At 39.7% G+C, this 26,906-nt stretch overlaps 1 protein-coding gene across 2 annotated transcripts in view; it reads left to right on the top strand.

The window, feature by feature from the left end:
- The first annotated feature begins 977 nt into the window (after positions 1 to 977).
- ctnna1 (catenin (cadherin-associated protein), alpha 1) overlaps positions 978 to 26,906 on the top strand; it is an 84,518-nt gene continuing 58,589 nt past the window's right edge. Inside the window, exons 1-7 of one of the 2 annotated variants that reach the window (XM_008288199.1) lie at positions 978 to 1,171; positions 3,003 to 3,120; positions 3,509 to 3,704; positions 14,719 to 14,885; positions 15,515 to 15,634; positions 17,088 to 17,357; positions 24,132 to 24,335. In XM_008288199.1, the coding sequence (XP_008286421.1) occupies positions 3,016 to 3,120; positions 3,509 to 3,704; positions 14,719 to 14,885; positions 15,515 to 15,634; positions 17,088 to 17,357; positions 24,132 to 24,335 (1,062 nt within the window). In that variant the 5' untranslated portion in view covers positions 978 to 1,171; positions 3,003 to 3,015. Of the gene's footprint in view, positions 1,273 to 3,002; positions 3,121 to 3,508; positions 3,705 to 14,718; positions 14,886 to 15,514; positions 15,635 to 17,087; positions 17,358 to 24,131; positions 24,336 to 26,906 lie in introns of both variants that reach the window. The other variant, XM_008288198.1, reaches the window with a different exon arrangement.

Here is a 26,906-nt window from a genome sequence, read left to right as displayed (position 1 = left end):
TGGCAAACATTACCTACAAGTTCTAATAATGTTTTACATAACATGTATAGTCTAATGTTTAAAGAATGTTTTTAGGATGGTTATCAGTTCAAATAATGTTTCTATGAGGTGAAAAGTAAACTAAGAGAGAAGGATATTTATCATAAAATAATGTTCCGATAAGGTTAAAAGTGAACTTCGACAGAACATTTTAACATTCAAGGGATTCTTGAAGGATGTTTTTTTTTTTTTTTTTTTTAATACGGTCCTGTCATGGGACATAGTTAAACAAAGCTAGAACATTTTGCCTGTAACATTCTGAAAACGTTTTGGGGATGATGCTGTTGAGAAAGTTATTCTATAAAATGTTCCCACATTGTTACATAATAACAAAATCTGAACGTTCTCAAAGCCACATTTGCAACACTGTCTTATAGAAGAACATAAAAATAAATTAAATTTCCCTCCTGAAAACATGACTAGAACTTTCTCAGAACGTTTTCAGAATAAAACAAAAAATCAATGGCAATCTATTGAAAACAAACAAACAACCCCCCCAGAAAAAGCAACCTTCTGGTAATGTTGGTTGAAGGTTTCCTGAAGGTTGCTGTTTGTTTGGGACACAAAGACGGGATAATTTCAGCTTCCAGGATAAGGAATATATTCACATGGGCTATGTTTGTCATTTCTGTACAAAAAGGGAAAAAAAAGTTTGAATAAGGGCTGTAAGAAAATGCCCCTATTTAATCTGTAGCTGATTCCCAACAACTGTTCTCAGCTGTCCTGTCGTTTGGTTTATATCAAGTCTCTACTTCAGACTCCGTGTTAAAATGGTTAAACTGTTATCCCACTGCTCGGCCTGGTCCTAAGCAATAATTAATCCATATATGGACACGTACAGTGAGCGCCACGCCCGAAACACCTCCTCGTTCCTCGGGCTTGCTGCGGCCTGTGGTCGGCCTGCCCCTCTGCCAGGAAGTTCAGGAACTCGGTCACCGCCCCGGCCCCCCTCCGCCTCGTCCATTGTTGGGCAATAGTCTGCTCCATCGAAACGGCCTTAACCGAAACTTTTCAGGTCAGTAAGAGCTCAAGACCCCTCGAAACTGCTCTCGTACTTGCTTTTTTTCGAGATATTTTTCGGGTGGAAGTAACCCCAGTGTCGGACGTGAGGAAGCACAGCTGAGTCTGCGAGGTGAGGAAGAGGGAGGAAAACTTTCCAGGCGAGGAATTCCGTAATTCTCATTCCTCCATTTTGAACTTTTAAACTCCCGTTTGTCTAGCGGATTGTTGTCGGTAAGTTTAAAACGTGTCCTTATTGCTTTACTAACGGTGCTTTTTCAAACCGTCGTTACGTGGAACAGTCACTCGGACAGCCCGTTAACACGACGGATAAAGTTTTTCCACAGTATTAAAGCGGGCTAACGGAGCTCCGGTTGTTGTTGTTTGTCGGTTAGCATTAGCGTTAGCAAGGAGTCGTGTTGGGAGGACTGTACGTTAACTGGTAGCAGGTAACCTAACTGCGTTAAGTAGAGCCACCTCAAATGTTACCTGCGACAAGTTAAGAAGAAAATACCTGTTGAAAGCTGCCTAACTTTACACAAGCGCATTCTAAACTTGTTCTCCCACGCTTCTTTAAGTGGGTTAAACCGACGCTTGTTTAGGTAGCTGGCTACAACAGGTGTAACTAGCTACTTAACGCCCATGTTAGCACCCAACGTTAGCTGACCAGGTGTTTGACCCACCTAGTGGCTTCTTCACTGGGAATTAGTGTCAGCTAAGTATGTTCGTAATTTATTCACTTATTAAATTGGGTAAATCCCTTTTCTGGTTTCTCTTCAAACTGCTTTCATTTTGTCAGATTTTGAGATAATTGTCTTCGGGACTCTACCTGCCACACCCATACTGGAAGTGTGCGCAGTTTCACCTCCTCTGCGTCATTTACTTGGAAAAGTCCTCAGATCCGTTTCAAATGTGACTGTTTCTGTGGTTTATTAAGCAGAAGTAGTTTCAGTGGCATTAGTCCACGTTCACGTTTGTGGATTAGCACAAGCTATCATCAGTGGTTGTGCACAGAAGCCTTGATACAGACTTCTTCAAGTGTAGTGTTTTAGTGCATTTCACATCACACGCTCTTTCATTTGCTTGTGTTCGATTGTGGCCTTATTTATTTATTTTGTTTGTTTGTTTGTTAGTTTTTTAAAGCCACCTGAAAATCTAACAAAAACTTTTTGCATGGTAACATACTGAGTGGTCAGTGAGTAGTGAAATGAGTTACAACTGTGCCAGACAGTTTGCATCCATTTTCTTTAGCAGACATGTTTTTGGCTCAGTCAAGAATATGTTACAGCAGATATCAGTGATGGTAATGCAGTCTCTAGTCGAGATTATTGAATGCAAAACAACAAGTACATAACCTAACGGGAAACACTTCAGTATTACATTAGGGACTCATCATTCACATGTTCTTTCATTGCTTTTAATATTTGTGCCTCTTTGTTGACAATCTAGGCTAAGAGCTAGCTGTGACATTGTTCTCATAATACAGCTGACCAACTTTTTAGTTGAAGCCCTTCAGCCCTCAGGGCTTGCTGATTATCCCTGTCCCTCCATGTTTGATAGCTAATCAATTTAGTTGCAGTCACTGCCTGAAAAGAGAAATCGAAATTGGGCCACAGTGTAACTGTGCGCTGCCTTTGGCAGTCATACTGTGAGGAATGAAGCATTGCTGGCTCGAACAACGATCTTAATATTTTGATTATTGCACAGACTTAAGAGATTATTCTGTGAATCACTAAGAAAGCTTTTTTGTATTTTTTTTTTCATTGCAGAGCAAAAGTTATCTTTTTGAATATACAGCCACAAAACATTTTATACCAAAACAGATATTCTGTGTTTTGGATGAAAAAGGTGTTTTGTTTGATGTAGTCTTAATTGTGCTGCATTTGACGACTGACGTTTTCTTCACCCTGGTCACATGGTTTAACTTTTTTCCTTTGACTTTGTCCATTATTTTTTACTCCAAGACAACCAGACATCATGACAGGCGTCAACACTGCTAACATCAACTTTAAATGGGACCCAAAGAGTCTAGAGATCCGTACCCTGGCAGTGGAAAGGCTACTGGAGCCCCTGGTCACCCAGGTAATGTAAACACAGTGTGTGTTCTTATGTGGAGTTATTGGACAGAGTTGACACGTCATTGGTAGAATAGCGCAGAGACTTTGTTACAAAAATGCTTAAAAATACAGTTACATCAATGTAATGCTAAAGCATAGCAAATACTAGTAGCATTAAAAAGGAGATCCTCACTTGCTACACTTTCCCAAACGACAGAATTTGGCATATAATTTTAATTACATTAACAGCGATATTTTTACTGCATTTCACCTGTTTGAGCTAATGCAGCACTTTCAGAGGGTTTGTGTGTGAAAAGGGCTGTTGAAATCACTGTAGTCTTCCAAATATATCCATAGGAAAGATTCTTAAACAACAGTTTCTGTTGTTGAAACATTTTCTATCACTGCTGTAGGTCACTACTTTGGTCAACTCCAGCAACAAAGGTCCATCGAACAAGAAGAAGGGACGCTCCAAGAAGGCTCATGTTTTGGCTGCATCAGTGGAGACCGCTACCCAAAACTTTCTTGAGAAAGGAGAAAAAATTGCAAAGGAAAGTCAGTTCCTTAAGGATGAGCTGACTGCTGCTGTGGAGGATGTCCGCAAGCAAGGTATATTGAAAACATATATTGCATCAGTGTGTGTGATCTCCAGCTTGTACAGAGTGCTTCTTAAGATAGGATATATGATAAATAAATCATAAGCTATGTACATATGATCTGCCCCAGTAGAGGACCCTGAAATAAGAATATGCCTTGAGCCTGATAGATTTCTTTTTGCTATGGGGTTTTCAGGGAACCCATTAATAGACTTTTCATTTAAGCATGCAGACAGTTCACATTCATTTCAAGCTAGACACTGTCATTTCCTCACCTTCTACAAAAATCCAATTTAGCCATGTTTCCCCTCTGAAGGCTATGTCATGTTAGCCTCGTGTGAATTCAGGAGGTTTGTGGACTTGAGCATCAACAACCTCACTGTTTTTAGTCTGGAATATTGTGTGGTAATTCATGTCCTGTTGCTGCTCTGTTTTGTGTTTCTGTCAAAAAAAAAAGTGAGAGATGGTTGGTATAATAGAAAGAGAAACGTCACCAGCTCAGTATTGATTGAACATGTTTGTAGCTCAGTGTGTGCTCACTCAATGTTCTTTTTTGTGCAGCGTTTGGTGTGATTTGGCTGGTAGAGAGCCATGTTTAACCATCTACCATAAATTACCATTGATGTAGGACAAAAGTGTACCTTATACAGAGCAGAATCACAGTGTTCAGTCTGGACAAGAAAAGAACAGTGTTCCACAAATTAGGGCTGCGCAGTAACTCAACATTATTCTCTATACGTCGTAAAAGTATGACGCACAAAATTATTTCTAATTCATAAAGTAATGGATAAAATTGTTAAGGTTTTTTTTTTAATGTATGTTTTGAAAGACTTTCTGACACAAATAATTTCACATATATTTGCCCAGCCTAACTCTATATCATTAATCTCTGTGATGTACAGTAATTTTACAATAGCCATCCTTTTATTATAGAAACCTGAGCAGTGTCACGTCTTTGATAGACTCTTGTCAGGAACAACAATATATGTCAACTTGATGTGTCAGAGTTATGGCCTTTTCTGACAGTGTGAGTCACAATGAACAGAATGAATAATGTTAAATCGTTATAGTTGCACAAGACGCACTTCCGTTACATCACTTTTCACCGCATGAAAAGCACATCAAGATGGAGACCTTACTGGAGTAGGTAGGACAGAATCGAGCAGTTGGTCCGCCACGCTGTGTGTTTTGATTACGTGCAGAGTCGTTGATGTCACGCCACAAGCTACATAAGCAGCAGCTTTTGATTGGCTATTGCTCTCCGTGACTGATAAAATTCAGCCAAGCTTCTGAAGAGCTTGAATCCTAGATTTTGACATTTAGATGTTACACACATTTAGGTGGAACAGTCTCATTTGCTGCAGTAGTTGTTAATTTACCCTCGGTTACATGTGAAGAATGATGTGTTTGGCAGATGTACGTCTTCATCAGGCACACACCTGTGGTCAAAAATAAGTTAAAGACTCTAAACTGTATTAGTTGGAACCTTGTGTTGTTTGTCTTTATCATCACTCACCACAAAGCTTGTCTTGTCTATGTGAGGATTGTGGCGGTAGTAGTGAGGATATGTCTGGTGTTCTGTGGAAAAGGTTATTTACTGGCCTGCTTAGTAGAGAACCAACTCATTGTGTGGCAAAAGTGACACACAAGCTATCCACTGTTTCTGCTTTTTAATCAAAACGCTTCCTTTTTTCTCGCTGTTGCCTTTGAAATCAAAACAGGTCAGTGGAAGAAGTGATACAGCAAACAAGTTTGCAGATATCGCTGATGTTGTCAGACTTATTTATATGTCTGTATCCACCTGCCTGGTGGGAGTCCAGCCGCACCCCGTGCATTTTATATTCAGTTGCATAACTCCCACAATTCTCGAGACAGGAATCAACCATCAAATCACCAGCCAATGAAATTACCATTTGTCTTGCAATAGCAGACTACATCATCTAACAACCACGCAAGCAATACTCATTTACGCCTCTCTGCTTCGTATATCTGCCTGTCTTTTGACACACTAGCAGACCACTGAGACCAGGGAGCTATGACTCGAGGGTGGCTGTTATCACCTTTTGAAGTGACATCTGTGTCACTGTGTCTTTTTTTTTTTTACCCCAGATGCCCAGCGAGTTAGATGTCTACTGCTCGAGCTCTGCTCTGAGTAGTTAGGAGGTGGAAAACATGTCTCTAGATAGCCTGTGCAGTGCTCAGTGCCCAGGAATGTTACTGTAGTTGTGGTAAGCTGTCACTGGGCTGGAATTCAGTGACTGTTGTTAGCTGGTGCCTAGGCCTGGCTGTCAGCTATGCCATGCTGCTCAGTGGAGCGTGCCTAGACTGATAATACGGCCATTGAGTAGGGTAACACCCCCCTACCACCCTGGATTCAGAGAGCATTTTCCACCCAGCTGTGGCTTACCAGCTGTTTAAAATGGGAGAAAAAAACTGACATGATGGTAAAGGATGACTGCGCATACAATGCATATTGAAGTGGCTCGTGGGCCTAGTATTTGTTTCTTAGATTATTTTAACGTTAGCAGCTAGTTTTCTGCGCATGACATGTTTTCTGAATATTTTACGTATACATGGATACATAGATATGTTTTAGTTATGCTAATAGCTCATTTATCACAAACATCAATAGATATTTCTTACGCTGTTCGAGGTTTTCTTTTCTCAGGCATTTCTGTGTGCTGGTGTCCTTGTTCACCCCGTCTTGCCCTTCCCTCCCTGTCTGTGTCTTTGTTGTCCTGCTGTTTGGGAGGCTTATTGTGTGATATACATTTTAATCATTTCATCATGCACTTGGTGGGCCGCAGGTGAGCGTTAGATTGATGGAAGTTTATTAAAGGAGTACTGATCACTATCTGCCCTCTGAAAATGGCCTTATTGATTTTGTTTACAGGGGGGAATAACAACCTGAGGGTGAAGTCTGTGTTTTAGGTCTTTGTTGTCCATCATTTGCACAAACTGCGTTAGCGCTTTGTCAGAAGCAAAATCAGACAGATTAGTAAAATCACAGAGGAATGCTGCTTTTGAGCTCTGCAACCTTTTCTTTTAACTAAGAAATACTTCACTGAATTAGGGGAAAATCTCCAAATGTGAATTAGAAAATACGTTTTCTTTCCTGGAATGATAATGGAACAAATAACTTAATTGTTGATGAGCAAAAAAAGTGATCAACATTTTGTTATTAATGATTAAAACGTAATTTCCCAGTAAATATCCCAAGCAGCATTTACAACTTTGTGTGTTAGAGTATTTAGTGGTTTTCTCTGTCGTTTTACTATAGTTAACTTACTTAACCTTTCCTTGGTTCTGTTTTAGACCTGAAGTGATCAGTTGATTAGCTTATTAGGGGATTAAAAGAAGAAGAATTTATAAGGGTTCAGCCATTTAAAAAAAAACAAAAACAAGCTTGTGCTGTTTAATATAATGTTTGCCTCAATATATTTTCTAGACAAAACAATAGAGTAGAATTTATCACTATTAAAGACAATAAATAGCTGCAGCCTTAGTCACTCCATTATAAATTGTGAGGATATATCATTTAAAAAAACAATTTATGTTACATTTTAGCTAAAAAGAATCCAAAATCCTACTGTAATGAAATAGTTGGAGAAGCTGCTTTTGCAACTCAGTTTTTTTTTTTTTTTTAAGATGCAGTACTTGATGACATGATGGAAGTTGCTGCTGATGTGTTGCTGCTAAAGCAACAGTCACTTCTATCTCACACCCAGTTTACAGCTGTGTTCTGCGTCTGACTGAACAGGCATGCTGAGTTTTAAGGAAATTAAAACTCTTTGTTAGTTTTGCAACAGTACGCTGTTTGGTATGTACCCTGGTTTTTAGTGTCATGGTTTGGTACCGTTGATGCTGTCTGTTCTGGTGATACTGGACAATAACAACATGCATCGTGTAAAGTCAGTGGTAAAGCTAACTAAGCGAAATACTAAGATTTAGATGTCAGCAATAAGTGCTTTCATTGTTTTCTTTGTCTTTTGTTGGAAGTCTTACTTCTGTGTTTTTTGAGGACACTGCAGTTTCTCAGTTCAGTCAAGCCTGTGGCATTGCAATATTAGATTATGCTTAGACTGATCATTGAAGATCCAAATTATTGCTACGGTTTGTCACCTAACACTGCTTTTAACGTAGATCCTGAAGGTTAGTGGAATAGTTGTGGAACGGTGTTTTCAGTTTGGCAGCAGCAGCCGACCAAAACTCTTAATTGAATCTTTTGGATCATTTTTATAAACCTTGGTCAGTTAAGCCTTTTGTTGAAATTATATTTTGCACAAACAACATTCTTGGTCATAGAAAACAACCCGCTAATAAGGTTTGAAATTATATTTAACAGTTTTGGTCTGCTGTGGTCGATGCTACAGCATGCAACTACTTTTGTTACACCTGCAACCAAAAATCAGTCAGATGCACACCGATTGGTTGAAGGCACATCTTAAATTTAGCAGTGCTCCATGTGCTTGTAGGCGGTGTTCCCAAGTATACATAAATAAAAAATCATCCACATTTTAACTTGTGTAAATTTGATGCTGTATTTCACAAATCTATGCCTTATTTTACTCTTTTCAAACTAGCCAGTTTTTGCCCACACACCTGTCAGACCACTGTGCTGCAGTAACTGAGTGGGGACTTGAGGCTTCCTCTGTGCCCAGCTGCCTAGTAGCATCTACCGATGCATGTGAAGCTTTTAGAGAACATTGGTAAATTGTTGTCTAATGATAGCCTGCATGGGAGGCGTTCAGGGGACATCTGTAAATTATAGCTTCAGAAAACAACCTGGATTACACTCTATTCGTCTAAGCTGCACGAGTCTCTGAGCACATCAGACATGCTGCACCACCCGCCGATACCAATTCTAAGCCTGTGGTGAAAAACTGTGACATGATAAAATGATCCACATTATGCATTGCTTTTATTGCAAAGAGCAAACTCAGCCTGGACTGTGCTGTGGCAGGTGTGTGGCCGGCTGAGCCTCTCCTCAGCATATCGGTGCCAGGCACTGGCAAACTGAGGCAGTGAAGCGTCAGAAATGGTAATAAAATGCAGCGCTGCTTGTCATACAGTCAGAGAAGAGCTGCTGTTTACTTACTGTAAGTCCTAGGTCATCTTTGTTAGCAAAACCCAGTTAATTGTACAAAACAGTTGCCTGGACCTTTATTCCTTCATGCGCTCATTTGCATATGTGTTGAGAAATTGCCAATGTGTATAGGAACATAAAAAAGTGATGCTTCCAATGTGTTATTCGATGCCAAACGGTGTGGTGAAAATCTGCAGTCCTGCTGGTGGAACACTTGTCTGTTTGAGTGTACCTCACAGATTACGGAGGGCATGAAGGACTACTTATACTTACTAGAAATTTGGACTGCTATTGTAGCCACTAATGAAATGCATTCTGATAAAGACAAGATCATTTTCAAATGCAGATAAATTGTCAGAGGTCAAAAATGTGTCAGCCAGGAAATAAGTTCCTCCTGTAGTAGAGTGCTTCAGTGGATAAACTACTATAACAGTGATTCAACAGGCAAGAGCAAAACATTGCCATTTTAATTAAAAATTGTTGGATTCCACAAATATGAGAATAATTTCAAATTCTTGCAGACAAACTGATCATTTTAAAATAACCAATGGACAAGTTACTCTCAAACTCAGTTACTGCAAAAGAACCTGCCAGCAACTCTGGATGCCTGGAGAAGCTGGACCACCTTAAAAATGAGACTGAAAGATGGTAAATGAATTGCACTTTGTACTTTGTATCGAAGAAGTCCACAAAGCGCTTTGCAATATTTTGCCTCATTCATCCATTCACTCCCACACAAATGGCAACGGAGCTGCCCTAAAATTGAAAGACCCACCAGATTGGGAGGGCTCATATCAGACAATAGAAAACCAAGGACAGTTGTTGTCAAGCTGCTCCATTTTAAAGACGAGCAATTTATTTGATCCAAGGCAAGATCTTTCTTGAAAAATACAGCAGTGAAGACCATTCTGAACAACTATGCAGGGAAAGAACTGAACTGGTTTCAGCCATGAAAGCTCAAATTATTAGATGAAATTGTTGAGTGCAGTAATAAATCTCTCCCACTTAAAGTCAGATCCAATTTTCAGTTTAGCACGGCAACTCATGGTTCGTTAACTCATGGTCGTATGAAGTCTCTTAGGCAAAAAGAAAAGTTTTGTTTACAACCCACTCCATTTAAAAGAAACAATCTATAATTTTTAGGGGCAAAAGTTGTGTTTCAGCTCTTTTGGAAACCTAAGCTAAAGTTCTAAATTAGAGTCTAATGTTATCGCCAAATGAGTTTGTCTTTTTAGATCCAGTCGTTATTGCAGGTAAATCTAATACAAAACCAGAATACCGTCTCTGAAAAGTCTCTGCACTACATGATTCACTAAATGTCAAACTGGTCAAAGAAATATCTGCTTTTATAAGAACGCCTCCAGAAAAATCATTAGTATTTGTTTGAAGAGGGTGCAGTATCAAGAGAGCTTAAGATTGCAGAGATAGTCCCAATCATTTAAGCTGATGGTTTTCAGATTTTTAGATTTTACGAACCTATATCTGTTAATCTGTATTTAAAACATTTTGGACGAAATAGGGGCTGCAAGGTGGAGCGGTGGTTTGCACCGTTGCCTCGCAGCAACAGGGTCACCGGTGATTCTAAATTGTCCGTAGGTGTGAATGTGAGTGTGCTTGGTTGTCTGTCTCTAAGTGTGGCCCTGTGATAGACTGGTGACCTGTCCAGGGTGTCCCCTGCCTTCACCCCAAGTCAGCTAGGATAGGCAGCCCCCCGTGAGGATTAAGCGGTGTATAGATAATGGACAGATGGATGGACGAACGAGTGAATGGGAGATTGATTTTACCAAAGAAAATGTACTTTATCCCCAACAAATATCTTGCTCTTGGTCCATGACAGTAGTATTTGTGTTAGAAGAGCTACACCAGGTTACTGATAATAATTTGCTTCTTTTTAAATCTTACCAAAGTATTGGGCACAGTTGGCAAAATGCACAGTGGCAAAGTGTGGCTTATTCGGCCAGCATTTTTCTGTGGGCAGTTTGTTTCATACCAAGGGATTACCTCAGTTCCATTTAAGTATTAAATCAGGTCTGTCACAAGATTTTCTTTAAGGCAGTTGTTTTTAAATAGCAAAATGTATATTGTTTGTCTAGTGCCTGTAAGCTGACCCCTTATATTTAATTCAAAATCAAGAAAACTATTGAATATATGATTTTGTTCGTCTTGAATAATTAACAACACCCTGTTAGTATGGTTTAGATTTTGTTAACTTGAAAATGCATCATCCTTTGAGCCCACCTACGAATGTGTTGGATTGCTACTTGAACCTGATTCTATACACTCTATAAATCCCCCAAAAAGATTGTCAAAGATCAACTACAAGAAAGAGATTTCTTAGAGTTTTATTTTGTGCCGCCTACAGAGACCATACACATTCACATTTTGCAATCTCTGTCATTTTCAGCGTTTTGAACACATTACTTATTTTGTGAAATCATTATTTCAGTGTTTTTTCTCTTTTGCACCGTTCAAGCAGAAACAGCCCTCTGATAGAGCCTACGTTCTTCAAGGACTTCAAATGCAACTGTTGTATTATCTCTGAGTTTAAGCATAAAAGGCATGTGTATGACTCAGGTATGTAAAAGCTCCAGTCTGTATCTCTGCATCTGCCTTAAGCTGACATGAACTGACGCATAACTAACCTCCATTGAAGGATGAATCTTACTGAGATTTTGGTTCTTCCACTGTTGAGAAAGGATGAAAGTCCACAAATTTAGTGAGTGTATGGTGATCCATCCACACATTCTTGACTCATCGTTTTCCCTTCCTGTGCAGAGAGCATGAAAGGGTTCTGCTGACTGGGAACTGATGGGCGAGTCGAGCTGGCTTTAGCCTTATCATCTAAAATGGATGAAATGAGATAATATTAGCAGTACAGCTTTTGCTTTCATTTAGGTTTTGTTAGTCTTTATAGAAAAACAATGTAAGCCTGCCTGCACGGTGCTAATGTTATTATAATACAGAATACTTACCCAGTAATGGCTTTGTTGCTCAGTTGGGAATTAGTAGCACTCTTGTATAGAGTGTTAAACACCTGTATATGGCATTCCTGGACTTCAAAATGTTTCTCCTGGCGTTGATGAAACCCCCAATAACTCATCTCTGGTCATCAACATTACATATTTAGACGTTTTTAAACTCTACACCTTTGTTTGCTCCAGTATGCAAATGGATGATTTCTTCCTCTCCAACCTCTCCCTGTTGCACATTTCAAGATGCATCAGTTTGAGATGCATCACTTTGAAGCCGTTGTTTTTCAGTGTCTAACTATCCAAAATGTGCCGGCATTGATAAAAGGAATTGATAAACTTGTAGGCAGACAATTCTGATTGATCTGACAATTTGGAACTGGTACTCAATTCCCATCCGTAGTCCCTGATGAGTTTGGGGATCAGGCTGTCTGAGCTGTCACACATGCATTCGCCTCTTGTTCAGTCAGTTGGGGAACTTATTGACTGCTTGTGGCCAGAAAATACTTGGAAAACATTCCCGAGGTCTAAGCCAAGAAGTTACTTCACTTTGTATCTAAATACAGCTTGCTCGTTATCTTGGAGTGAGAGAGTACACTGACACTTTGACTTTGAAAAGAAACACTCCACAGCACTGCGTTCTTTCTCTGAACCACTCACACAGACAGTTAGTGCCATATGTCAGTTTTGCCTTTTCATTTCATGTCATACCACGGAAAGAATTTTTGTTAGAGACCTACTTATAACCAACCTATAGTTGTTCTTAAAAGCAACCACGACTAAACTGTATTATTTAGAAGTCCTGAAAGCCTGAGTTTTAATACAGTCAAAATCTACATTTATTTTTGGTAAGATTAAGACTTTTGTGCTAAGAGACACAGATGCTTTTAACTTGATGTATTGCAGAGATCAGGGATGAAAGGGCAACTAATAAAGATGGCAGTCACCAACATGGGCAGAAATGGCTCAGGAACATTTGGATAAAGCAAGTAGCACACCAGACCATTACTGTTCAGGGTGGCCTGCACATGCCTCTGTGCTTCAAAGGCAATGCCTGAATAAATATCCAGCACAGTGGGGAACACAGTTACCCCGCAATGCACCCAGCTAAAGCAGGGTGGAGTACATATGCTGGTTTCTTTAGTTAACAAAACAAAACAAGTGTTTAATCGTATCTGCTAGACATGTATGTTAAACGAGTAGATGATCCAGTACTATTTTTTTCTCCTTGTAAGCTAAGGATTTATTTTAGGCACAATTATTTAACCTTGTTTTTCCCCCTAGGACCAGTCTGTTTGTTATTGCATTGAAGATTTTCCTGATCATTTTGCACTGTTTAACTTTTTGCTTAGTGCCACAACACGATATAGGAATATTTACTTCTGTTAAGCCCTAGTAATTGGCATTAGACGCCACCGTAAACTACTCCCATGTCACAGTGACATAAGTGAAAACATTTGTGATTATTTATTTTATGTCTGTACTGCTGTATAGACTCTGCCCAAGCCCAGTTCGTCAGTCCCAGCATGCATTGGGCAAGCAGGAGAAGTACAGCCTCTATCATATGATCGTATCGTCTTTAGAAGCAGCATTGCAAAAAGAATAGAGCTACTTTCTATATACACAGATTGTCACTCAAGAAGTATTTAGCAAGGTGGTACCAGCTGAGCGTGGACATGATCTGCTAAATTAGTTTTCAGTTGTCTCCTTTCCACAGCATACCTCATCGGGGTGAGAAGATTCATGTTGCTTGTCATCTATTATTGTGTTTTTGTTTTTGAGAGCTGTAGCACGTCATAGGAACGTAGACAAGATAAGTACCTGTCTTTTTGTTGGCTTTGGAGCAATACTGCAGCCGTGGTGGTTATAAGACTTTTTTGTTGGAGTTCGAGTGTGGCTGTGCCTCCACTGAAGTAAACTACGGATTTACTGTCTTGTTCATGATGTGAGACTACAAAGTCTATTTGTGTGCCCAGTCAACTGTGCAGGCCCATCCAATGTAGGACAAAGCATGTGCTGGACAAACCAGACAGAGAGTCTTTTGTTGTGGTTTTGACCTCTTTTCTTGTGTGTGCATCTCCGTGTGCAAGCAGAAACACTCTATGTGACACATGCTGACCCTACCCAGGCAGGAAAAGCGCGTCAGTCTGCTGCGTCTCCCACATGCTCCTCTCAATCCCAAATGAAGACTTCTGACTAGAGGTCAACCAATATGTATTTTTCAGGGCTGGATGCGATTACTTGTGTCAAGGAGCCAGATAACTGACATTTGAAATGAATATACATTTCGCTACACAAATGATGAATTCCAACACAAACATGCGTTGTCTTTGTTCATTTACGTTTGACATATCTTCATTTAAATAAGAACTTTTCAACATATATCCTACATAGTGTTAATGGTGTGTTACTTGTGATGTGTGACCAGCAATATTGTGCTGCGGGTGGGACATTAGTGGAGACTGAAGAGTTCTGACTGTAGATGGAGTGAACTGTCTGCATCAGAACCAACGTAGAACATTTTTAAATGAATTTATGTTATTAGGAGTTAGTTAGAAAAGTAACTATGCTCATACCATACTGGATATTTGATTTGATAATTATCCATGTTGATAATCTAGCCAACATGACTTAAATGAATACTTTTCTTTGATAAGTAACAGGAAGGTTTTTTAATTTTTTTTTTTAAAATTAAAAATATGCAGTGTTATTCTTTGTGAGACGTTTTTTAAAGTTTTTGTGCCTCATTTTAACACATCACAACTATGGTGAGATGTATGGCAAAGTATTTAATATGTTACCAGTTCAATGGTGTGACATTTTTCCTTTCCTCTGGGATTAAAAACTAAAAATTAGTTGAGAGTAGTTGAAAACACGAAACATTAAAAGTCTGTTTTTTAATGGGTTTCATTACAGGTGTAATTTTAAACCTTGTAGTTGCAGCAGATGTTTATTTTGTCTCCTGTTCTCAGGTGAGTCAATGCGGCAGGCTTCTGGAGAATTTGCAGAAGACCCCTGCTCCTCTGTGAAGAGGGGCAATATGGTTCGAGCTGCCAGAGCCCTCCTTTCTGCAGTCACACATCTGTTGGTGCTGGCAGACATGTCTGATGTCTACAAGCTTCTACTACAGCTTAAACTGGTGAGAGAGTTAGATTCATGTGCGTTTTACATATTTCAAATGAGCCTAATTGTATTTTTTTTTAGAGGAACCAATAATTTTTCTCACTAAAAATTTCTAAAATATAACCAAACAAAGATTCAGTTCGTTCCGTAACTTTGTGTTAGTTTATTTCATGGTCACATTGTAGAACGGCTATTGTTCTTGCTAACGTTTACTTAGTCACTCACTCAGGGACACTACAGGGCCAGGTGAGTATAAATAATGAAGTAAAACCAAATGGGCCTGATTTTTAAATTAGCTCTTTCATGTCTTCTCGTTGCAGTAATTAGCCTTAATGTCCATGCCTGTTTTGGTCACAAGGAGGAGGGTGATGTCAGCTTAAATTAATGCTGTCAGTCGCCCCTTTAAATAAATTAATTTGTAAACTAAAATGACCTTCAAATCTCAGTGTGTTCAACCCTAGCTCACTCTTACACGTTACTGAACGATGTGAACATTTTACTACGGAGCTATACCTTCTGTAGGTATCGGATAGTATTGTGCAAACTCATCATTTGCTTTGTTTAAATGGTCTAGCTGGCATCATATTGTACTGTACTTCTCACTGCTGGTGTTTTAAACATTGTCTCACGTTTATCATCTACCAGGTGGAGGACAGTCTTGTTAAAGTGCGCAATGCAGGAACGGAGCAGGACTTGGGAATCCAATATAAGGCCTTGAAACCAGAGGTGGACAAGCTGAACATCATGGCAGCCAAGAGACAGCAGGTAATGCGCAGTTAGCAAAAAGAGAGTCAGATTGTTGGGGCAGAGAAATCTGCTAGATTTAATTGGGTTGGATGTTACTGGGTGCATGAGTGGGTGTCAGTGGTCTTGTAAACTCAGGACAAAATAAGCTCTCCAACTGAAATAGCAAATAGGAAGTAAAACAATGGAATAGAGTAAACAAGGAGAGTGCCTTATGCTTTCACTGGGCGATTTGATGCAGCAAGCGTGAACATTCTTCTTATTACCAGTTACGGTGAAGTGGGCTGGGAGAAAACGGCTTCCGGAGATTCTTTTGTTTAGATCCCAAAGATGCACACACCTGCTAATTACTGTAAATCAAGGTGTCTTCATGAATGTTGTTTTTATTTTGAGATGTTGACAACAGATGACAAGCGAACGGTTTGCAAATAGTTTGGCACATAGTAATTTAAACATACAAAAGAAGTTGTGTTCTTGTAGTTATGTTTTCAAGCTCTCCTCCATGCTGGCTTGTGGTACACATCATGTAAGCATGTTTGAGTTTCTCCTGACCTATCAAGTGGTAGGAGGGCTTGAATCAATGTAATAACCAAAACACTGCAGTTTCACCAACATCAAGGGCTCAGGTTATACAGTAAAGTTTTGGTGTGCACATTATTTATATCATGAAAAGAAAAGAGAAAACCTGTTCAGAAGTGAAAGTGAGAGAATATGATAAGACCAGTTTTACTAATATACAGACTTGTTTTGGCCACTGATTTGTCAAGTATGTCTCATCATACTGTAAGATGCCTGAATGATGTAATTGCATCATGTCAGACTGGTAAAGTAGTGTCAAGAGCCAGCTTCATGCTTCAAAACACTTAAGTAACATCTCTATGTGCAATGTCTCCCAAGATCAGACAGTTTTAGTTCTTTATATCACCCCGTCTTTTAACGGAACAGTGATCGATGATCATGACAAAATGATCACTGATGATTTTGAGAGAAATTTACTTGTAATTGCACTTTTTTTTATGGATGCTAATGTGTTTAACCTAAGTGAATGCAGGAAGTAATGGGGCTTAACGGCAAGCAGTAGAAAGGGTAAAATTCTTGGGAGTGTTCCATTTGGAGGCAACGCTTTCGTTTTGTGTATGCAAGCTTTTTTTATGCCATAAATCTATGCCAGAGATCACTATCTCATCTCCTCCCTCCTATGAAGATGTAATTGCAATACAATGCCGAGGTCTGAATAGCAACGCATTAAATTGCAAAGGCACATTATAATGGCCTGATTATGACTGTGTTGTGTTACCGCAGGGGACAGAAATAAATCTGGGTCATCCAGAACAAACTCTGTCACACTTAGTGTCTCCGTAAGGGCATGACAAGCCCATTTTGAATCTAAAGTACATTACCACCCCGCCCCCTGTAAGTATTCCATCTTCCATTTTAACCCTTTTCTGCATTCCTTTTCATCTCACCCTGCTAGGAGCTGAAGGACGTCCACCACAAGGACCAAATGGCTGCTGCTCGTGGGGTGCTTCAGAGGAACATCCCCATGCTGTACACAGCATCCCGTGCGTGCCTGCAGCATCCTGACGTGGCAGCCTACAAGGCTAACCGTGACCTGATCTACAAGCAGCTGCAGCATGCAGTCTCTGGCATCTCCAACGCTGCCCAGGCCACGTCCACTGAAGACTCAGCACTCAGTCAGCCAGCAGGGGGTGGAGAGCTTGCCTATGCCCTCAACAATTTTGATGTAAGTCAAATGAGTGATTCGCAAGTCACAAACTTTTTTCATTTTTTTAATGTGTCCTGCCAGATATTTGTCATCCAATCAAGAAAAGCTAAATCTGTAATCGTATGTCCCAACAAAGTCTCAGTTCTAAGGCCGTGGTAAAACCTATTTATTTATTAACATAAATATATGAGGTCTTGTTCTAAAAGGTTATAGTTAGATGAGATTTCTTTTTTTTTTTTTTTTTGGTTAGAGAGCGAACCCAGCTGAATCATAAAATGACCAAAAACCCTTGAAGGGCTTGAGGTCGAGGTGGAAATTAGGACGAGATATGTGGACAAATTGGGATGTGGCTTTAGGGAATATTGAATATGTTCTTGAGTCACTACTACCTCATCCCTTGATTTGCTTCTATGTCAAATCAAGGAGATTTACACAGCTGCAGCTTTCAGAAAGAGACATACAGTGGGCTGTACCTACAATCACATCCTTTAAATTGTTTGCGTTTACATAAATAAAGATTAAACCCTTCTCTGCTTGTAGCTGCTCTACTGCTCTATTGTTGGTTGGGAAGAAGTCATGTGAACTGTATTTTAGATGCATCACTATTCAGGAAACATTGCAAACTGTAATAACACCTCGGAGACGAAAGTGTTCTTAATGTTGGCATTTAGCAGAAGGAACAACCCTAATCTGCTAAAGCACTTTGCATGTTGCTGTCTTGTCCCCGTTCATGCTCAAAACATTTACATCTCTAAAAGTCATTTAATGTCATCCAGTTTTTGTACTACAGTCTGTATCTGGGGTATTCCCAAAATCCACAGCTGACTCAGATGAGCTGGTTTTAAACATGTTTTTTTTAACATTTGGTTTGAGTTATTTTTTTTCTCTGTTCTTTGTTCTATTGCTCTATTCAAGTTTGACTTCAAGCTGAATTTTTAAGACCTTATTCAATAATTTGATACATAGAAATTATAAAACAAAAAACGAAACTAAAAGCTATATGAAACATGTGAAACACTTCTCATAATATTGACATGAAACAACATCAAGGTAACAGCTGGATAAAACGTAGAGCTAATCACCTTAATGCTGCCTGGGGTGATAAATGCAAAGATGATTAGCCTGATTTTTTTTTTTTTCCCTCTATTGTCAGTGACTTCTTTTAGACTTGCAAAGCACCTTATTATTTACAGAAGATTTGTTCATATTCAGACAGATTCAAAAGACATTCAAAAGATCCGCAGTGACAAATTGAGCTTTGTAGAGGTACAGGTTTCCGTTGTGTCCTCTCTTTTGTTCGATGCATTACTCATCTTGCGTCTATCAGTTTCTTTAGTCACTTTACAAGTAACAGTGTCTAGCTTGATGTGTTGCTCCTGCTGTGACACTGTTTATTCACGTGATTGATGCCATCTGCATGTGCATGTTTTTACATTTCCATGGCCATATGATGCACCATTTAATTGCTCGTGGTTATTGCAAACTTCTTTTTTCTGCTCGCGGAACATGGGGTGTTTGGAACTTATTTGTTTTTGTTTGATACAGAGAAGAAGAAGAAACAAATGTATCTGTCAGAAGTGTGTGACCCATTGACATGACGAGGCACTTGGTATCTTTCCTGATGATAGTTTGCCATGCCTGCACTGCAGCCAAATTCAACTCTTGCTTGTTTTAGGGCTTTTTGTGAAACACATGCTCACTTGGATTAAAGTCAAGTGACTGACTTTGCCAGTCAAGAACAGGGAGCTGTTTGGCCCTGAAAAGCTCCCTGCTGCTTTGTCTGGGCACGACTGTGGTCAGACAGGTTTGTACGGCCTGCATTTATTAGTGCCAGTGACTCAGAGCTCTGAGATCACTGCTACAGGTGCTGCGTCTGTCTGACATGGGATGACTTGGCTTTGCCATGTTTAAAAATAAACGGGGGTAATGTATAAGAAGTGTTTAAGATGCACAATTGAAATACAAACTGAGGTTGTAGAGCAGACTGTCAGCTAGTTGGTGGTTTGGTGGTTCAATCCCTGGCTCATTTTGTCCATGTGCTGAAGTGTCCTTGGGCAAGACACGGAACTCCAAGTTGCTGCTGATGGCAGGCGAGTACTTTGCATGGCCGCTCTGCTGCCATTGGAGTGTGTCAATAGATAAATGAGACACAAAAACTGTCAAGGATTCTGTAAACTGTTACGGTAAAAAGGTACTGTGCATATGCAGCCTATTTCCCATTGAATGAAAGTTATGAGATGCAATCTTGCAATAGTCAAAAGTGATGCCGTGCACTGACTCGATAATGTTGGCACAATCTCAACCAGAATTGCTCGTACTGACACTACTTAAGTGACTTAAAGTGGTGCAGTTTGCCTGCAAGTATTACAATAAGGTTTCAAAGCAGTTTGTTGCCTTTCAGTGAAATTCATGATTTTGGATGAGAAACATTGTACCTTGTGGGAACAACACATTCAACCTGTGGCGGGAACCTGCTTCACCTCTTGTTTGTGAGGATTTTTTCTTTTTTTTTCGGTTGCTGTTACTTGAAAGGTTGCTTTATTAAAACAGTCAGCCTTGTCCAAAGTAGGTTTATAGGCTAACGACATGATCAGATTCTGCCAGAACACACTCAGCATATTTGAAAAATGCAACAGGAGTAAGTGAGCAACATCTGTGGCATAAATTATAGACCTCAGGGTTCTGCCTATTTTGTCATGGTTAGCGAGGTGTCAGATAATTTGGCTGAACCAAACGTTAAAATCTAAATAGACACAGACATGCAAATTGAGAGCAGAAAAGGCAGTTTTTACATACATTGAATTTTGCAGAAAAAATTGGCTGCATTATCAATTTTCCCACCAGATTCTATGATTATGTGTACTGTGGGGAATAAAAGGTGCCGAGTTTTTGTGTAGTGTTCTTTTTCCATCTAGTTGCAGTGTGACACAATGAAAGCGGTGTGTCACAAAGGGAAGCTCAGCCCTATTCTCAGAACTGAAAATGTCACATTTTGCATCCCAATGTAATTTGCAGCCTTGTATTTTATTCTTGCCTCTGATTTGAAAGTGTTGTAGCGTATGTGATTGGATCACATCCACTCATATCACATCACGGTGAAACCTTTTGTATTGTACGTAACCTCTATTTGAGCAGAAGGTTTCTTGAAATCCATTATGTTTCTTTTTTTTTTTTTTTTCCAAGAGAATCCTGGTCAACACTGCACTGTAAGACGGGTATCACATCGTTATATACTAAAGTTACAATATGCTTTGCCTTGTTTCTGCTTGGGCCTACCTTTAGGTTCTCTATTTGAGTCAGTAGCTCCTAGCAAGCCTAATAAAATATTTACTTAGACTAAGCTTTTTAAGTAGCAAATGTGGTACTTTAGACATTCCTCTTGCAGCATCCAACCTCAACTGAGCATTGCTTGCTGAAGTAGTCCCACTAGTGAGTATATAAAACCTCGCCATTTATGCTTTCAGCAAATTTGTATTTTCATAGCAGTAGTAGGCTGATGGCTAGAGGACGAGACACTTTGTACATGATCTCACGGTTTGCTTCACTCACTAGATTTGGAAGTTTGTACTGTTGAAATGCCAATTTGCACACTTCTGTATTCAGGAGTGAATTGATAGCTGGTCTATCAGGCTTTTAAAATTTATGCTTAATTCACAAACAGTGAACACATTTCTTAATGACAAATGATATGCTGAATGATTAATTACCATAAATCAAGTGGCAACAATGCCCTCTCGTAGATGTGTTGCATCAGTGATTGTTACACAGGTAATCACGCAGAAAGTCACTCCCTGTAAACATTCAAATGCAGGCCTTTTCCAGAATACATACTTTCTGATGCCCACTTTCAAGTGCAAGGCAAAATTAGCAAATGAGTCAACTCCCCCATTCTCTCTCCCTCTCTCTCTCTCTCTGTTTCCTCCTCCATGTCTCTCTCGTGTGCCTGTTGCCATGGTGATATGACACGCAAGCAGAGGAGGTCAGATGAGACGGAATGGAGGGGGCTGGAGGTGGCTGTGATAGAGGGCGGGCTGCCTAATAAACCACAATTCGAACAGCTGAATTGTGGAATATTTTGTAGCAGTAAGGCATCTGCCCAAGCACTGCAGAGTTCATTTGTCATTGGGGAAGTTGGTTTCTTTCTTTAGCTGCAACAAACGTCACGGTGATACCTTAACCCTCCGCTGTACCTCACCAGCATGACAACTAGTTGCCTTTCTCAGCAGGCTTGCCCCTGTGAAATGAGACATTTAAGTGGTCTCTCTTGTCCTGCAGATATAAAAGAGCAGAGAGAGGGTTGTTATAGCACCTTTGTGACTCACATGAAAGGTAACAAAAGCTATGAAATCGAACCCTGTCAAAAAAAAGTCATTATACAGTTCGATGTAAAAGTTTGACTACCAACTGGCATAAGCTATTTTTTGTTGATTTTAGTGAAAACAAATAAATACACCTCTGTTGTCACTGAAAATGCAAAATCTTTCAAATATTAATACGCTGTTACTGTTTATTTCATGAACTTAAGTCTTAAGAAAGAAAGATCCCCCACACTGCTCCTGTTTAGCATCACAATTTATTAATCATACTAATGTTTCGGCCCCTCTGGGCTTTCGTCAAGAGTGTTTTCTTGCGGAGGCCCTCTGTATTTGCCCTGCTGTAGTTTCATAATGCATTGATATTCAGATATGTTCAAATAGAGCATATCGACAATAAGTCTAGACTACAGCCTTTGGATAATTTGTTATACACATAAACCAGACACAGACTATTGTATTGTTTTCAAACAGTGCTTTGGCTTCGATATAATTGCAATGTCTGGTTGTTTTTGTTTTAACTCTGTGCAGTCCCACAACAGCCATGCACTTCTCAGCAGGCAGGCACAACTTGGCATAACACCGGACCAACTCTTCAGTGATGAGGAGAGGCAGAAAAACAGCATCGTAATGTTGCATGAACCAGGCTTTTGTTTCCTTTTCTGGGCCAGCAAACATGGCACACATCATTTGGTTTACTGTAATTCTGAAATTTGGGCCTTTCTAGACACTTTACGGCCGATGACAGAAACTCGCCTCTGTCAGCATGCACTTCACAGTGACTACAACTACATGCTTATGATGTTGCTCATCACACACTCTAAACAGAGGGAGAGAGTGATGCTCATGTCCCATAACAAGGCAACAGTGGACCTTAGTCACACCCAGGTGACCCACAAGGCCACCTGTCTAATTACTAGATATTTATTTGTCACAAAGCATGTAAAGGAAGTAAAACATTTGGAGTGCAACGGCTTACATACAGTATCAACAGGCCCATTTCAAAGCGACTGTTTACTGCCAAAATCATAGAAAGAGGCATGGCAACTTATGGAAAATCTTAGATAACTGTATTTTGGAAAAATTCCAGTGAAGCTTTCAAAAAATGCCCCAGAATCACAAATGGCCTTTTACTGAATGCAGTTACTGGAACCTACTCAATTGTCATTTCACATGACTTGTGTGAGGCGCTTGACACAGTGCATTGTGGTATCTTGATTAACAGACTTCAGCATTGGGCTGATGTGACTCCTGCAGTACAATGGTCTGCAGTGCCCTTGATGTGTTGGAGGGGTTTTCTTGGGTGACAGCGTATTGTCTTTGGCTCCTGCAACACGGAGTGCCGCAAGGTTTAATTTTAGGCATAATCTCATTTTCATTATGTGTTCCTGCACTTAGCCATATCATATGCAGACATGGTGCTACGCAGATGCTACCTCGATAGTGTCTCCCCCTAAAGCCTTCTGTGCTCTCCCATCTGGTTAGATATTTAGCAGATGTGAAGGACTAGATGTCTGAAAAGTTTCAACAGTTAAATTCTGATCAAACTGAGATCCTTCTTAATGGTACAAAAAGCTTGTACACTCAGATCAAGCAATATACCATCATCAGGCCTGTGGTAAAAACTTTTATTTTATGATTCTGGCCTTAACCTTGAGTATTACATTAGTGAGATTCTTCAGTCTGGTTAAAATTTTTCCAAGATAGATAGATGGACCAGTTTTATGTCTTAAAGATGCAAAAGTTGTTTTAAATGACTTTGTCTCAGTACAACTGGCCTCCTGCAATGTTTCCTCCAACAGCTGTAAATCAGAAATCACTCAACAGGCTTCATCTTGTACAGACTGTGGCTGCTGGACTTACAACAAAACAAAACACACATCTCGCCCCTTAAAGCATCACCTCACTGACTACTAGCTTCTTTTAGGTTTGATTTTAAGATTTTATTGATTGCTTTTAAAGCTCTTCATGGCAAGACTCCAGACTATATTTCAGAGTTGATCTTGCCTTATATAGCCCTACACAGAGGGATGTCCTCAGACAAGAACCTGCAGACTGTGTCTAGATTTAAAACTAGAGGGGACCACGCAATCTCTCTGGAGGAGCTCAGACTCACCAAATCAATATCCTCTATAAAATCACTTCCTAAAACCCTCTTTTTTTCCCCCTGTATCCCTGTTTTTATTGATGTTATGTGTACTTTATAACACTTATTTTGAAAGATACTATGCAAATACACTATTATCATTATTGAAATAATATCCCTATGGCCTACAGACATGGAAAGACAGCTTAGCACATTCTACCCTTTTGGTTTTCCAGCTGACCTGTCAGTCTGTCAAATCAGCCATCCCCTTCCCTGCCAGGTTTCTCTCGTTGGGCTTGGAGAGGGGGAGACCAGTGTACCATGTTGACTTTTTGCATTTTTTTTATTTTTTTTGCTCCCTGTGTAATTTCCCCTCTGACCCTTTCCTTACAGAAACAAATCATTGTGGACCCCCTGGCGTTCAGCGAGGAGCGCTTCCGTCCTTCCCTGGAGGAGCGTCTTGAGAGCATTATCAGTGGTGCTGCCCTCATGGCTGACTCTTCATGCACGCGTGATGACCGCAGGGAGCGCATCGTGGCCGAATGCAATTCCGTGCGCCAGGCTCTTCAGGACCTTCTGTCAGAGTATATGGGCAATGTAAGTGTTTTACTTTTCCATTTCCTTTCTCTTGGCTCATCACCACCTTTTACTTTGAGGACAGCGGGTTTTGTAAGGTCAGAAGACACAGAATCGTCTGCAAAACGATTAATTTCAGCCAAGATTAGTTTCTGTGTTCAGCCTAATGAACTTACTTTTTAGTTAACATGCTTTGCTAAAACTGTCAGACTTCCAAAGTTCCAAGTGAATCCCAGCACTTCCCTGCAAAGCCAACTGGAGAAATAATGTTTAGATTTGAGATCTGTGCAGTCACCTATCTTGCTTGATGTCCTAAAGACCTAAATGAAAAATAAACAAATTCTGAGCAAAACTTGTTCTTACACAGTATTTACTTGTGTAGTGAGCAACTAGGCACTTGCTTTTCCTTATCTCTGTTGAGTCAGTTAATGCTGTGTTTGAGAAAGAAATACTTCCAGAAAAAGGACCTTGGGTTGGTACGCAGAACAAAACAGAAGAAGATCTGACTGGGAGGCTCATCCCAGGGCCTAGACTTTCCCTGGGGAACCCCTAAGGGAAGCAAAAGCCCAGGCACACTTCTTAATTCCTTCTGTGACTGTCTAGCTGTGCGACTTGTGCTGGAGTAGGAGTTTGGTAGTTTTGATGGGGACTGGCACATTGTTTGATCTGGTTGGATTTTTAAGCTGCTGTGTGATGTTACTTCTTAAACTGGATGATGCTGCTGCTGCTGCTCTAGTTTTGCATGATCTGTGAATGTCTACATGGCTAGCCGACTGCAGTGTTTTCAATGGAAAATCCGTGTCCTCATTTATACTCATCATTTCAAGTGTCTCGTATCCTGATAAAATCCATCACCGACGTCTACACTTGAAACTCCACACGTCTGTTGGCCAGACTACACATGTCATTATAATCTGTGTATGTTTTCACAGGCTACAGACAAATCAGGTTCTAGCTAGTTAACAACTTTCCATAACCTAATAAAAGAACATAAATGTGTCTGAGTATTCATGAAGCAGGAACGAGACAAGAGTTTTATCTTCTGGTCTCTCAATCACACCTCTCCCTCAACCATACAGCTCAGCGCTCTCTCAGCCACACAGATCATTCAGTGGGTAATCTGATCAGGGATCAGATAAAGGCTTTCCGCTCTCATGTGTGTAGAAATTGCTGGCACAATTTTTCTGGTTTGCTTTAATGAGGCAGAGAACAATAGCTAATTTCATTGTATGTTTTGTATAAAATTAACTGCCGTTATCACAAGGACAAAGGAGACAGTCCATAAAACATGTACACAGAAAACATGACAATGAGTGACTGGCTCTTTGACAGTTACACTAAATGGGAATATAAAGTGATGTATGCCTTGAAGAGCCTAATGTATTTACACATATTTAACATCTGCTGGGATCTTACCAACAACCTCCATAGGTGGTTGGAGCAGTTCACTTTTAATCCATCTTGAAAACTTCTTTATTTAATTTTCACATTTCTTTTTGGACGCCTGATAGCTATTAGTCCCACCCAAGACGCACATAGTAACTAACTGTTAATGAAGTTGGTGTGAGTCTGGGAAACACTGCCTGTTCTATTACTTTTTGTTAAAAAATAATGAACCATTATGTCACTGAAATCAATTTTCCAGAGTGTGAGTAATAATTGGGCAGCTATTCAAATATAAAATGCTCTCTTTTTAGCCCACAAAATGGCAGCAGTCCTTTCTGTCACAGGTTTCATTTTCTATCCATTTAGCCAAAGAAACCAAAAATGCTGGTGTCTCGAGCTGGCAGTAGACAACATATATTACACTCGGAACAACAAAACAACTAACGCAACAGTGTTTTAGAACATAGATCATTGCCTTCACTAGTGAGAAATTGCGTGACAGAAAAACATTTGATCCAATATTTCAAAATGATGCTGAGTCTAAATCCATCTTACACTTTTAAATCCGTTGCGATTATGCGTAGATAAGCTATCATCTGTTGCTTTTTTGTGAAGGCAGTGGGTAAGAAAATGCATAACTCTCATTATGAAGTAGTATGGATGTTGAGTTAAAAACTTTAAACCACCTTGGGTAACAAGGACACATAACTTATTTTTTCTGTTAGATCAGTAATATATGTTTTTTTCCTTTTACCCACAGTTGCCCATATGTTCACTGTAAAAAGGTGATTCGATATGAGTTCATTTAATAAAGAATGCATCATTTTTCTGTATTGAGTATTTAGCATGACTAGTTGCACTTTGTTACTAGAACTTACACAATAAGTCATTTCAGTCGAGGCCATCCTTTTGTTTGTGGTGTAGGCTTGTCTTTAGAAAGGAACTATAAAACTGAAATGAAAATATATATTTTTTTACTCCTCTAATTTTCCTTTTACATTTTCTTTCCCCCCTTAGCCTCTTGCTTATTCAGATTAGTCTTTTCCCTGTTCTCCAAATATCCTCCCTATAAAAGCAGAATGTCAGTGCGAGGCAGCCACCCAGAGAAATTTCCTCTCTGCGTTAATGCGATATTTGTTACTGTCTATGAACTTGGAATTTATTTGTTTTCTGTCTTTCTTGCTGGGTTTTAGAGTTGAAATCACA

Source organism: Stegastes partitus, unplaced genomic scaffold (assembly GCF_000690725.1).
Source record: "Stegastes partitus isolate 25-593 unplaced genomic scaffold, Stegastes_partitus-1.0.2 Scaffold546, whole genome shotgun sequence".
Taxonomy (NCBI): domain Eukaryota; kingdom Metazoa; phylum Chordata; class Actinopteri; family Pomacentridae; genus Stegastes; species Stegastes partitus.
This window is presented reverse-complemented; position numbering and strand designations above follow the sequence as displayed.